Genomic DNA, 12931 nt, shown 5'->3' with positions numbered 1-12931 from the left:
ATTTTATAATGTCACCTCCAATGGCCATAAAAGGTTCCTGAAAAGGCCTTGAAAAGGCCCTCGGACCAGCATTTGATAATCACAGTTGTAGCTTGTTTTGTGGCTCCGAACACATTTTATTAGTGAGACAAGGAGCAGAAATGGCTCTTTTGATCGTAAAGGTTGCAGACCCCTGGGTTAGCTGGACAAGGAAATAAATGCACATAAAGYATGTCTGTTATTCACAGAGACAAATTTATGCCCTTCGTGTAAAAAAAAGAGTTTATCAATCAAAAGAAGGTGGAAGCAATCACACCAAACGATTCTTCAATGATGCAGGGGCAAACTGTTGTTAATATCTTTGCAAACTCTAGTAAACTTTATTTTTATTCAATAAAAGGTGGGGGGAACTAAATTTATCAGCTGACTCCAATAATCCTGGGTCACAAAGTCTCTGGGTCACACAAAGTAAAGTCACGTGGTTTTGTGGATGGTGAGTTCTCTCCTGCAGTGTGTAGCTCATCCTGCTCAGGGTTAAACACAGGGGTGGGATGTAACGAAGTACAAGTACTTTCCTGCTGTACTTAAGTACGTTTTTCATGTATCTGTACTTTAATTAAGTAGATTTCATCATGGGTACTTTTGACTTTTACTCCACTACATTTGACATTAAGTATATGTACTTTCTACTCCACTACATTTCTGTAATGCGTAGGAATACAGATCACATTCATGTCACGTCACATTTTTTTGTGGTTTATTTGTTTGTTTGTTTTTTTAAGTAATCAGTGGCGAGAGGGGGAATTGCTGTAATTGGTCCACTGAACCACTGCAAAGCAGTAAAGTACCATTAGACCCTCCTCCATTAAAAAAGCAGAGCATCAGCATGCCCACAATGGTTTCCACCACGGAGGAAATGTGACACTCATGGCCTTTTTTAAAAGACTTATTCAAGTTAACTGGTTCAAAAAATGACTTGTTGGGATTTGATAGAGGAGGTTGGTGGCAAACTTACAGTTTCTGTTGTCACGATCTGTGATGATGCACAGAATCACAAGTCCAACAGTGTCAGAGGTTAAACACAAAAACATGCATTATCTGCAGCACTGTTCATTAAAATGGCACAATTGATGTATTAAAAATACACACACAGTAGGCACACTTCATGATATTGTAGAGCAGTGTTTCCCAAAGTTGGGGTCGGGACCCAAAGTGGGGTCCCGAAACATCAAGGTGGGGTCCTGAAAAGATTTTCTGAATTAATTACATTTTTGCCTTAGTTGTTACAAAGGAGTGAGGTTAGTGTATTTAAAATGGATAAATGTAGAATAAAAATATTGTTTCTATGTCCATGTTTAGTTGACCTGATAACATACAAAAATAGTTGGGGGCACAGGTCTCTGCTACTGTTATTTTGTGGGTCAAAAGCTGAAAAGTTTGGGAACCAGTGCACTTTGGTTCCCAAAGTTGTGCTTGGGACCCAATTATGGGTCATGAAGCACCTTGGATAATCTCCAGAAATCAATTTAAAGGGTAATAAAATAATTGCTGATGTAATATTTTCCCTATAATTATTGCAAAAATGCAAAATAATTATAAATACGTATTTATATTTGTGTATAAGCTGTTTAGATTGTCAAAAAGCCTGTGTTTTTAGGGTTATTAACAAAGTTTGTTTACTCAGACCAGTAATATTTGGGGTCACAAGTTTTTACCACTGATATTTTGTGGGTCAGAAGATAAAAAGTTTGGGAACCACTGTTGTAGACCATTATGGAATACATTAAGCAAGTACTTTTACTTTTAATACTTTAAGTATTTTAAAAGCAAGTATACATCAGGTCTCATCTGAGTGGAAAAAGTTTGAGTCCAGACTTCTCAGTTTAAAACATCTACATCTAACCTTCAACCTGCTGGTTTGATGAAAACACAGAGGAGGGTTATAGCTCCATCCCGTGTCTTCATCACGGAGTTAAACAGAACAGCTGAGGTCACTGAGGAAGAGGAGGAGACGCAGCGGGATGTCTGGTCCGGCTGATGGATTAGCCGCCTGCTGCGCCTTTAGCTCGGTTAGCTTAGCTCTGCAGCTTGAACCGCAACTTCCAGCGTCTGGGCCAAAGTCAGACCCAACACCGGACAGACCCGCAAAAGCGTTTTAGCCGCACCAGCTAGCATGACCAGAACATTCCTCCATCCGCTGACAGTAAATCTGCTCTTACACTTTTACATCAAGTCAACGGTTTCTTACCTGTGCACACATGCAGGTGTTGCTCACGTGCAGACTCGCCGTGGCTGGCTGTTCAAAGTGATGCTGTGTTGATAGACGTGAAGTCCAACTGCACTACAGTGGTGTCAGGTCTGAAGCAAAATAAAGCTCAGCTGTGTTACTGTACAGAACACGCTGCTGTCAGCCGCTGTGCAGCGACACTTTGGCGACACCTGCAGGCCGCCGCCGGTACTGCAGCCTGACTGCCAAAACATGACCTCAAGCAGGACTGATTCACCAGTGTTACTGATTTTCCTCTGTTTTAACACTTTATTAAAAGTATTCATTGTAAATATTTTTGTAAACATTTAAGGGATGATTAATAATACAAATGTTTAAAATGTATATTTATAATGAATACTTTTAATAAAGTGTGAAATCAAACAAAACAGAAGAAATTCAGTGAATACTGAACCTGCTGAAGTTCAGTGAAGAATCTGAAATTGGGTTGTTAGAGCTAAAAAAAAAAAAAAGGAGCAGAAGATAAAAAGCTAGACAAAAATATAAAAGCAAAAAAAAGTAGTGAAAACTAAAATCATTACAAGGATTTTAAAAAGTGGTAAAACAATGGCTGAAAGCAAGTGTTGGTTAAAGATGATAAAGTTAATTAAAAATGAAATAGCAAAATAGCTCAAATCTAAAAGTAATGAAAGGTAAATAAAAGAATCAAAACACCAGCTAAAACTAACAAAACAATGGCCAAATGTAGAAAAAAACTTCCAAAAGTAGAAAATGCTAAATGTGATTAAAAAACTAGTTAAAACAAAGTAAAATGTTGTTAAAGTTACATTAGTAAAAGAGTGAATAAACTGATAAATAAAAGTAAAACCATAAACAGACAAAGATGAGCTGAAAGTAGAAAAAGTTAAAGGTGATAAAACGCTAAAAAACACTAGAACAAAACAGCAGATAAAAACTAATATAGTAAAAGGGTAAATAGAAGTAGCAAAACAATATCTAAATGCAGCAAATGTTATCTAAAGCAAAAGGCCGGCTAAACACTACAAGTATCAAGTAATAAGTAACAAACTCTTCTGTTAAAACAAAAAAAAAATTGTTTATAATAAATTGAAAAAAATGACCTTGTAATTCAGTGGGCAAAACATTTGTAAAATTATTTTAAAAATATTGTATAGTGCAAAAGCTACAAAATTCAAAGTCAGAGCAGCCATCTCCTGAATGAACTGAGTTTTAATATTTAAATGACTAAATCCCCACAAAGTATACAGACAGAAAAATAAAGCTATAAAACATGATAAAGTGTGACTGTTGAATCTGTGTTCGGACAGAAATGTTTCCTGAACTGTCAGAGGTCTCAGGATGAGGAGGTTCCTGCAGGGACTTTCCTGCTTTATTCATCAACAAACCTGCAGGAATCAGACTAGTGTTCAATCTGAGGTCTTCATGTGGAAATAAAAGTGGATTTGCTGCGAACCCTGAAGGAAAAGACAAAGAATGATTAAAACTGTCAAGAATAAATATCAAAACAGGACAATAGACCCAGAAATTTGAGTTGTTTTTTTCTTTTATAATTCTCTGTTTATTCGGTGAGTCAGTTTTTTTAGTCTGATATGCTTACATCCATTTTAATTTATGATTTAGAAAACTATTGTTATACTTCGATCACTATGAGTAATTAATGCACATTTCCACTCAGTTTTGTTGTTTACACTTCTCAGTACCTCAAGGCTGTTCTACAGACCTCACCATTGTTGACCATTTTTCAGTCATTTAGGTTGTTTCTGATGGGGAAAAAYAAATTAAAAAAAACATGGTAGGCCTACCTGCATCCAAACTGTTTACAATTTTTTTTTTAACTAGAGCCTCAACATTATAATTCAAGTTTTAAATGTGGTTCCTTTGCTGCTGTTCGTAGTTTGAAGATAAATATATTATTCTTTTCTCATATTTCATGCACTGTTTTTTGCTTAACATGTAACAAGACATTTAATTTCAGACTAAATACATGGAGTTGTTGAGTGGAACTCAGCTCATTAGGTCAGTCACCTCAGACTCAGTCTCTGGTTGGTTGTTTTCTTATTTAAGTTGCTTGAGTCAACCTAAAAGGTCCTTAAGTAACAAAAAAAAGCCAACTTTCTCAGCCTCTCAGGTGGACTCAGGACTGAATTACTTCATTCAAAAAATAAAATAAAATACTTTGATACAAGGTGTTCAAGTTATCAAACTTGTTCTACAATGAGGGTAAAAACAACTGCCAAGCTATTTATTAATAAAAAAAAAACTTTATTTAAAAAGTGAGCATACAATATATTACACACTGCACTGAGTCAAACCCCCCTGTGACAGTAGGCTACCTTCATATTAAAAACATAACGCTGGATAGTGTTCTTCAAACTGACATCTAATAAGTTACCAACACTTCCTCAAAGTTTGCATTTCCACAAAACCACCAAGTTCCAAAACATATTAGACATGAAACTAATGAACACCCTGAAGTCACTGAGCGACTTCCTGTAGAGCCGAACCAGGAAATGTGGAGCAGGTGTTCTTACTGGAACAGTGATGAGCAGCATTTTATGCTAACATGGAAAGCTGTTAAAATAAGACGAGGACAGAGCACAGGATCAGAATTATAAATCATGCTGCCCTGAACGTGATTAAATCAGATCCATCTGGAGTGTTTGTGTGGAGGCCCAGAGGGCGCTGGATGTCAGCACACAGTGCTGATAAAGAGCAGAGCAGGCAGGCTCTGTGTGATGAAACCACACCACTACGAATCTCATGAAATGTAGACAGACTGCGGCAGTCAAAAAAAAAAAAAATCCTAAAGCTCTGGTGATCATTTTTACAAATTCATAAAAAGAAATCATTTCATCCATTTCCTTTTTCAGATCTGCTTTTTAGCAGAAAAAAGGCCCGTATGTCAGTTTGTACAGGTTCTGTGGAAACAACAAACCTGCCTCGTGACGTGACTGAAGAAAGAAAATAAAAACCAGATCAAGAGTCAGGTGACGTCGTCCCTCCTCCAACACACTGAAGTCAGTTTCACCCGAGCCTTCTCCTCGTCACACACACTGTTCTGCTCACAGGTGGAGGCAATGATGGGACAGAGAACTAAAGACGCTTTAATTGATTTGTATCCACATGTGGTTTCGCCTTGTTCTGCTCTGACACACGACGAACAGCTGAAGCCAGGCGGGAAGTGGACGTGGAACCAGACGGGAGGAGGGGGCGCAGTTCAAGGCAAAGCCTCACCACTCAGCTGAACCACCAGGCTCCCGCTGGTTTCTGATTGGACGAGCAGGAAGCCAGTATGTCTGCCCGCTGAGGTGGGCTTGAACTGGACGGGAAGCTTCACGTAATGCTGCGACCTGAGAAAACATGGCAGGTATGAGGCAGAGGGAAAGAGGAGATTTTACTTGATGTAACTGAAAAATAAAAAATAAAGTAAAGATCTGTTTTTAATGCATGTTAAATGTAACAGAACAGACATCAGTGTGGTGGACAGAGAGCAGCACAGGATCAGGTTTATGAGTTCAGTTTTGCATAAAACTCTTATTTATGACTGAAAAAAGTTTGAACCATAAACTGATAAAACTGTCAGACACATGCCTTATTTTTCTAAATATTGTCAAATGTTCCACACATTTATTTAATTTAGCTTTACTGTTCAAGTTAAACATGCAGCTTTGAACTTATTTTATTATCTGATTTTATCAGAAACATTTAATTCCATTTCAAAATTTCTAAACATTGGATTCCATTTTCTCCAAAGTTTTTCTTCTTTTGAGGCATCAAATATATTTTGATGAATAATTTTCTAGGCCAGAGTCCGCTCGTGCTCCACGTGCACTTGTGGGTTTTCAGAGAACCGTGAACAGGACCTCAGAGCAGCACACAGACCAGCAGCCATGCAGGCTCACACTCACACCTAAAGGACACTTTAGAACACCCAGTTAAGCTAACGTGTGTTTGGTCTGAGGAAGGAAACTGAAGTGCCTGGAGAAAACCCACCTGTGCACAGGGAGAGCATGTAACCTGTGAGGCAACCAGCTGTTCCACCACGCTGCTGTTCTCAGTGATAAAACGATTCTTTATATAAAACATCACTAGTAGGCCTGTCACAAATTAAAATTAGGTCAGTTTGTTCTTTTTTCACGTACATAAATTTTGTAAACTTCCATGAGCTTCATAAATGGAGGGGGTGCATCACTATACGTATTAGTTTAGCATGGTCTCCAAACAATATTCTCATTCTTCACAATCATTTCTGAGACAATTAATCATCTGGCAAAAGTTGTTATTGTGACAGGCCTAAGGCTCAATAAACTCAATAAATTCAGACTTTGAAGTCTTACATTTCTACAGACGCCCTGATAAAAGCCACAACATGCTGGGAGCATCACATGCAGACTTCACACTACAGGGTCTGCAGTTTTATTGTCCTCTGACAATAAAAACAAACCACAATCGCACCAACATGAAGTCATTACAAAGGCCACGTGGCACTCAGAGTTCTTCACAAACTGTTGCCCTGTCTGAACACAGCCCCTGCTACCTGTGGACCGGTGTCAGAATCCTCTCAGCCTCATCTGTACACAGAAACATTACCTTCCAGGACCTCCACAGACAGCAAACCAAATGGAAACAAAATACAGGAAATGATAAGAAATAAAAACACAAACTGAAGTAAAGTTGATTAAAATCCTTGTTCCCGTTGAGGCCACGATACGAAGTGTTTATCTGAGAGCATCTGTCAGGAATAATAACCATGGCACTCACCTCAGGGAATACTCCAAATGCTTCATGTAGAAGGGCTCCCTAGGTTTCACAAATTTCAGCTGCAAGTCAATTAGAGAGGCCACACATCAAAGATCAAATCCATGCAAAGCAGCAATATTTCAGGTTAGTCATGCAATCTTCTTTGCAACACGAACACAAACAGGATGTAGAGTTTGTTTACAGTTTACTGATCTCATCTACAGACAGACTGAACACACTTTCTCTTCTCTGCTGCAACAACTAGAAACAAAAGTAACTCCTTCATTTTTGACAGATGAAGGAGCGGCTCACCTCATGCATGTCTGAGGAGTTATTTCGGATGTTGACCTTCAGAGAGCTGGACTCTCCCACTCTAGTGTCTGGGAAGGTGTAGAGGTCCTGAGGAGAGTAGACCCCCCTCCTCACAGCCTCCTCCTGGCTGAGGGTAACAAACCTTCATTTAGTTCTTCTCTTACCCATTACTCATCTATTCCTCAAGTTAGCAATAATAAAATGTGGAGTCAGTTCAACTCCTTGGGCAGCGTCTAGTTTGAGCCGCCGCTGGGTGCAGGTTAGGATCACATGACTCACCTGGTTTTGACGGCTGAAGCATCGGATCTCTTCCTGCTTTTTACTGTGGCTTCTGTTTTCACCAAAGAGCAGTTTCCTTCCTGTGGTTCCTCCACTGGTCCAGGTTTGACTCCCTTTCACAACACACACAGGATGTGTGAGTTTTATGACGTTTTAAAGTGTACAAAGAAAAAAAGATGCGCTAACATCGAGCTACGCTAGCTCAGATAGCTCCAGCTGTTAAGAGAGGATAAACGTTTTGCTTGTGTCATTTGTTCTGTCAGCAAAATATCTGGAGAATCCCAGAAAAGTTATTGGAACTAGTGAACCTTTGAATTTCACCCAATTGAAGATGGCCACCACAGACAAATAGCTTTAGGAAACACAAAAACGGCTACAACTCACTCAGTTGTACAGATATTAGGCTATAGTTTAGTGTGCAGCTCAGTGTCAACACCACAATGCACTTATCAAATGTGTGACCCATAATTCAAATAAGGGATTAAGTCAGATTCTATCAAACTTAACTAAGCTCATGTTCATTTAGTTGTTTTGAACGGTCAGGTTGGCTTTGACTTCAAGAATAAAAAGACTTCAGTCAGGTTCCTCACTACGCTCCGTTTAAAGGCTACATAAATGTGGAAATTTCAACCAATCATTCGATATGTTGCTTTCATATTGATGAGCTTGGAAGCATTCTGCGAGTAAATCATTTAAACCACATTCAGAAAGCTGGGTGTATTGTTAGGCTCAAATAAAACAAACAGTTTAAAATATATAAATCTCAGTTCTCACAGTGCCAGAAAGTTGGAAGCGGATTCTGGTTTTCTGCTGAGGATCAGACACAGGATGGCACTCCAAGTCCCAGAACTGAACATAAGTCCCTCTGTCTCTGGGAAGGAAGGTAACCAAGACCTGAGAGAAACCAAACAACAACAGAAGAAATAATTATTGTATCCAGCCATAATACTTTTATATCCAGCTGCAGGTTTTATAGACGTGTTTCTGTTGCTCCGATGGAAACATCTTAGGAGGGAATTTAAACAACTCAAATTACATTTTTGATGTAAAAATTTCAAATTTATTTTTCCTCCCAGCACTTTTAATTTGTTGCGGCTCTAGTTTGCATTAAAAAATGTTTGATTACCTTTGGCCACAATTAATTTGCACTTTTTTTATTTTTATTGTGTGAAACACGAAAGTTCAAAAAACAATCATATTTCACATCTGAAAGAAGAAAACTGAACTCTACATGTTCTGAGAATTTTTTCAGGTCCTCACTTCATAATTCTGTAAAAAATTAGGGCTGCAACTAACGATTATTTTAATAATAGATTAATCTGTCGATTATTTTTTCGATTAATCRGCCAAAATCATTAAAACGCTTCATTACGTAAATATGAGTAGATATAAAATAATTTCATTCCTGCATAAATTACGGATGTAAGTTATCGAGTAATGAATTAATCTGAAGTTGATTTATCTTTTATATTGACTAACAACTGATAAGCAGCCATTTTCTTAAAAACCAGTTTTCTCTTGAATCAAGAGGGTCTTTTCATGACATGAAGGATTTGTTTTACAATCTGCTGAATTAAAAACAGAAGCACATTTTGTCAGCTGTATTAAATACTGACTGAAAAAATGTGTATTTCTCATACATAAACTGTAACAGAAGTTTAATAGGTTGTTGAATGAGTAAAATAGATTAAAAGAAAAAAATATTATTTTTTGATGTAAAACTATTATTAATTTATTATAATTATAATTTCTTTAAATTTAGCATTTATGATTTTTCTCTAATTTTTTTTTACTTTTTGCTTCCTTCTTGACACAAATCGATAATGAAATTCATTGCGAACGCTTTTAATAATCGATTTTTATGGATTTTATTGATTCGTTGTTACAGCCCTAGTAAAAATACAAACATCACAATACTTTTTTCCTTGTTTTCCCACAAAGTTTTTGTACAGCACCAATTCATAAAAAAAAAGTTAAATTTGAAAAAGCGGACTAACCTGCATCTTCTCACAGGTTCCTAGGGTTCCTGAGACCTTGGAACACCTGAAAGCAGTGTAGGTAGCTCTGTAAACATCTTCAGTATCATCAACCCCCTGAGAAGAAGGAAGCACAGCCTGACCTCAGACACAAAAACACAAACAAACTGCAAAAAGACAGGTTCTCATAAAGTTCTTCCTCTGCAAGGACCTTTGAGTTACTTCTGCATTTAGAAAGTGTTATAAATGAAGTTGAGTTAATGTTTTTAAAAAACAAAACAAAACTCTGAACAGGTAACGGCTAGCAGAGGAAAAAGCATCACCTTGACGTACGGAGGAGCAAATGACGACAGGTACCACCTCACTTCCACTTCACCGTTCTGAACCTCCAGCTGGGCCTCTGAAGAACAGCAACAGTGAGTTTTATTCTTCCGCAGGAACGTATACACACACACACACACACACACACACACACACACACACACACACACACACACACACACACACACACACACACACACACACACACACACACACACACACACACTATGGATCACAACCTTAAATTTTCTGAAAAGAAAATTAGGCCATTCATTGTTTTTGTTTACAACTTGTTTGTAAGTTGTCCCAACAACATATTACTTTAGTTTATAAGCATCTGGAAACACCAGACTGAATTAACAGAAAATGACTTTTAATCAAACTTTTCTGTAAACAGTGATACAGAATAAAAAATATCTGAAAACAAGTTAGGAAACTGTATTTTGTAGAATAACTACAGATGAACCAATTTAGTTGATCATATGAAAATCAGTCCTGATGAAGAGGTGAGGATCTGGACCAACACCTCCATCTTTCTCTACAGGGCCATGTACACCTCTGACCTCAGGGCGGTCGTGGAAAATATGTCCGTCTGTCAGACTCTACCATCATCAATGAAAGATCTGGGTGAAAAATTATTGCAACACTGGATGGAAATAAATCTTGTGACATTGCAGAAGCTTATTGAAACAATGCCACAGTGTGCCATAATCAAAGCTAAAGGTGGTCCAACCAAAGAGTGTGAGACCTTTTTTTTTCTTTGGTGGCGAGTCTGGCGACTTATTTTTACCAGAGTAGAAAGATGTTATGTTTAAAACTGTTTTAAGACTCACACATTTGTTTGGGTCATTAGAAATTGAGGTATATAACTTCTCTCCAGTGATCAGACCTTCCTTACCTGARGTTTCCCCTGAAAGAGTCGGAGGAAACGTGATGGTCTTGTTGCTGATTTGCACCTGGGGCTGAGTGGTCAGAGGGGCTGGTGAGGGCTTGCTGCTGATTCTGGCCACAGGCAGCACAGGAGTGGCAGCCTGAGCCGACAGGGCTGACAGAGATGGATCTGTTGGGGACGCAGACACGTCCAGAGCCAAATCCTGACGAATCTGGACCTTAATGAACTAAACCAGAACCACAGAGCAAAGATTTCATCATCTTCTCAAACAAAAAGATAGTGTTTATTCACTACAGTGTTTCTTTACTGCAAGCTGTAAAGATTTGTACTGTTTTTCAAAGCTTTATTTCTTATATTTCTTTACATGTCAGAGTGAGTCTAAACAAATGTCCATATTATTATTTATTTTTTTAAATAATGTGAAAATCCTTTTCTGAGTAAATTCTAATTCAAGAAAATTGATTGGTAAAAGAGTGATCATGTTCAGTTTCTGACTTTCAGCATTAAGGATTGGTTTTGTTGCTTGTGAATGCTTTCACCTTCTGTTGACCGTCACACTGGACATAAATCTGTCCACTCCATGGCAGCAGGGCCAGTTTGGTGGCCAGTGAAGGACTGGGGCTGATTAGAATCTGCAGGTGGCACCTGAAGTTATAAAAATAAGAGGTAAGTGAAAAAATGTCAAACAGTTACACATTTATTTGACTTCTTTGTAAAAAAAAAAATTAAAGAAGGCAAAATAAATGACTGAGCTGAAAGATCGTTACACTTTAGTGAATTCAAAACTTGACATTTTTTGGCCCAAATTCCCACAAAAATAAACATTTTTGCAGTCTTTGCCATCTTAACTCTATGAGTGACCACATTGAACTTAAAACTGTCCAGCATTTTTCATGTATGTTTAATATCAACAGCATGAACAGAAAGACCACATGGAACATTTACATGTAAACTTTTTCTAGAACATTTTTACAGAGCAAAAACACTAAACGTTGCTTCTTACTGGGGCTCAATAAGTCCGTGCTGTGGTGTGATGGTGAGGCAGTGTGCCGGCCACGACAAATCAAAGCTCAGCTCTCTGGAAGTATTGTTTCGAATGTGAACGTGGCTGGTGCTGGACGGACCGTCTGAAGTACAAACAAACAAACAAACAAACAAACAATCTGGTTTAACTTAAACTACATGGCAGATTTAAAAAAAGAAGAAGAGAGATTCAGCTCACTGATGGTGGGAGCAGCGAGGACAAGTTGTTGTGGGTGGATGGTCCAGGACTCCGACTGGGACTGCAGTGACTCTGAGGTCTGAGGAGAGAATTCCACCATTAAAGGGTGAAACCAAGGTGTTTCTCTCACACACTGGAAATGATTAGTTGAAGACACTCTGAGTACCTTTGAGGAAGATTCTCCGACTCTCAGGGCTGGACCCTGTGGACCCCTCACAGGCAGAACATCCAGAGACACATTGCTATTTGGCCAAACACTGGAAAATACACATAATTTCCTGATCAGTTACACTAAAAGAACAATAATATTTATCAAAAGATGCAACCTAAACAACCTGAACATCTTAGGAATAAACTTTGTAGCCTTTCAGCTCCTCTGGAAGGCACTAATCTGCCTCCAGTTCTAATGTAAAGAACCTTGGTGTTATTTTTGATCAGGACACGTCTTTTAACCCCCACATTAAAAACGTTACCAGGACCGCCTTCATCCACCTGCGTAAGATCACTAAAATTAGAAACATCTTGTCCAGAAATGATGCTCAAAACTGATCCATGCATTTATCACGTCCAGACTGGATTACTGTAATTCTTTATTACCTGGACATCCAAAAACTGAAGACGTATTAGTTCTAATGAGAGTTGGAAGGAGAGGATCAGATTTCTTCAGTTTTAGCTTTTCTCCACTGGTGAAACTGGTCAGACTTAAAAGTTATAATATAAGATCAAAAAATATTGTTTGCTGCAAACTCAGCTGAGATCTTTCTGATTTATCACGAGTTTTTTCAGATTTTAAAACAAGTTTAAAGCTTTTTTCACCAGATGACCTCATGATGAAAGCAACCTTGACACTGCTTTGAGAGACATTTCAATAATGAGAACTTTTYACCACTTTCCTTTCTAAACTAATTTATGTTAAAAAAAACTAGTTCTAAGCTGGAACAGCTCCCTGTAAAATACGTATA

General features: G+C 38.1%; 1 protein-coding gene and 1 long non-coding RNA gene across 4 annotated transcripts in view; both read right to left on the bottom strand.

The window, feature by feature from the left end:
* The window catches only part of LOC106519267 (uncharacterized), a 170728-nt gene extending 168411 nt beyond the window's left edge, over positions 1-2317 (bottom strand). Inside the window, exon 1 of the long non-coding RNA XR_001310427.1 lies at positions 2228-2317. This is a non-coding gene — a long non-coding RNA (uncharacterized LOC106519267). The remainder of the gene's footprint in view (positions 1-2227) is intronic.
* A 2151-nt stretch (positions 2318-4468) lies between these two features.
* Positions 4469-12931, bottom strand: part of cep192 (centrosomal protein 192) — a 47772-nt gene continuing 39309 nt past the window's right edge. For 2 of the 3 annotated variants that reach the window (XM_014010849.1, XM_014010850.1), the window contains exons 41-52: positions 12136-12226; positions 11970-12048; positions 11751-11874; positions 11287-11392; positions 10754-10973; positions 9858-9934; positions 9556-9651; positions 8333-8452; positions 7559-7671; positions 7280-7406; positions 6989-7047; positions 4469-5577 (exon numbers count right to left, since the gene is read on the bottom strand). In XM_014010849.1, coding sequence (XP_013866303.1) covers positions 5445-5577; positions 6989-7047; positions 7280-7406; positions 7559-7671; positions 8333-8452; positions 9556-9651; positions 9858-9934; positions 10754-10973; positions 11287-11392; positions 11751-11874; positions 11970-12048; positions 12136-12226 — 1345 coding nt within the window. In that variant the 3' untranslated portion in view covers positions 4469-5444. Of the gene's footprint in view, positions 5578-6988; positions 7048-7279; positions 7407-7558; positions 7672-8332; positions 8453-9555; positions 9652-9857; positions 9935-10753; positions 10974-11286; positions 11393-11750; positions 11875-11969; positions 12049-12135; positions 12227-12931 lie in introns of those variants that run through there. The other variant, XM_014010851.1, reaches the window with a different exon arrangement.

The sequence above is a fragment of the Austrofundulus limnaeus genome, unplaced genomic scaffold (genome assembly GCF_001266775.1).
Source record: "Austrofundulus limnaeus strain Quisiro unplaced genomic scaffold, Austrofundulus_limnaeus-1.0 Scaffold74, whole genome shotgun sequence".
Lineage (NCBI taxonomy): Eukaryota > Metazoa > Chordata > Actinopteri > Cyprinodontiformes > Rivulidae > Austrofundulus > Austrofundulus limnaeus.
The sequence above is the reverse complement of the archived record's forward strand: the minus strand, read 5'-3'. Positions and strand labels throughout refer to the sequence as shown.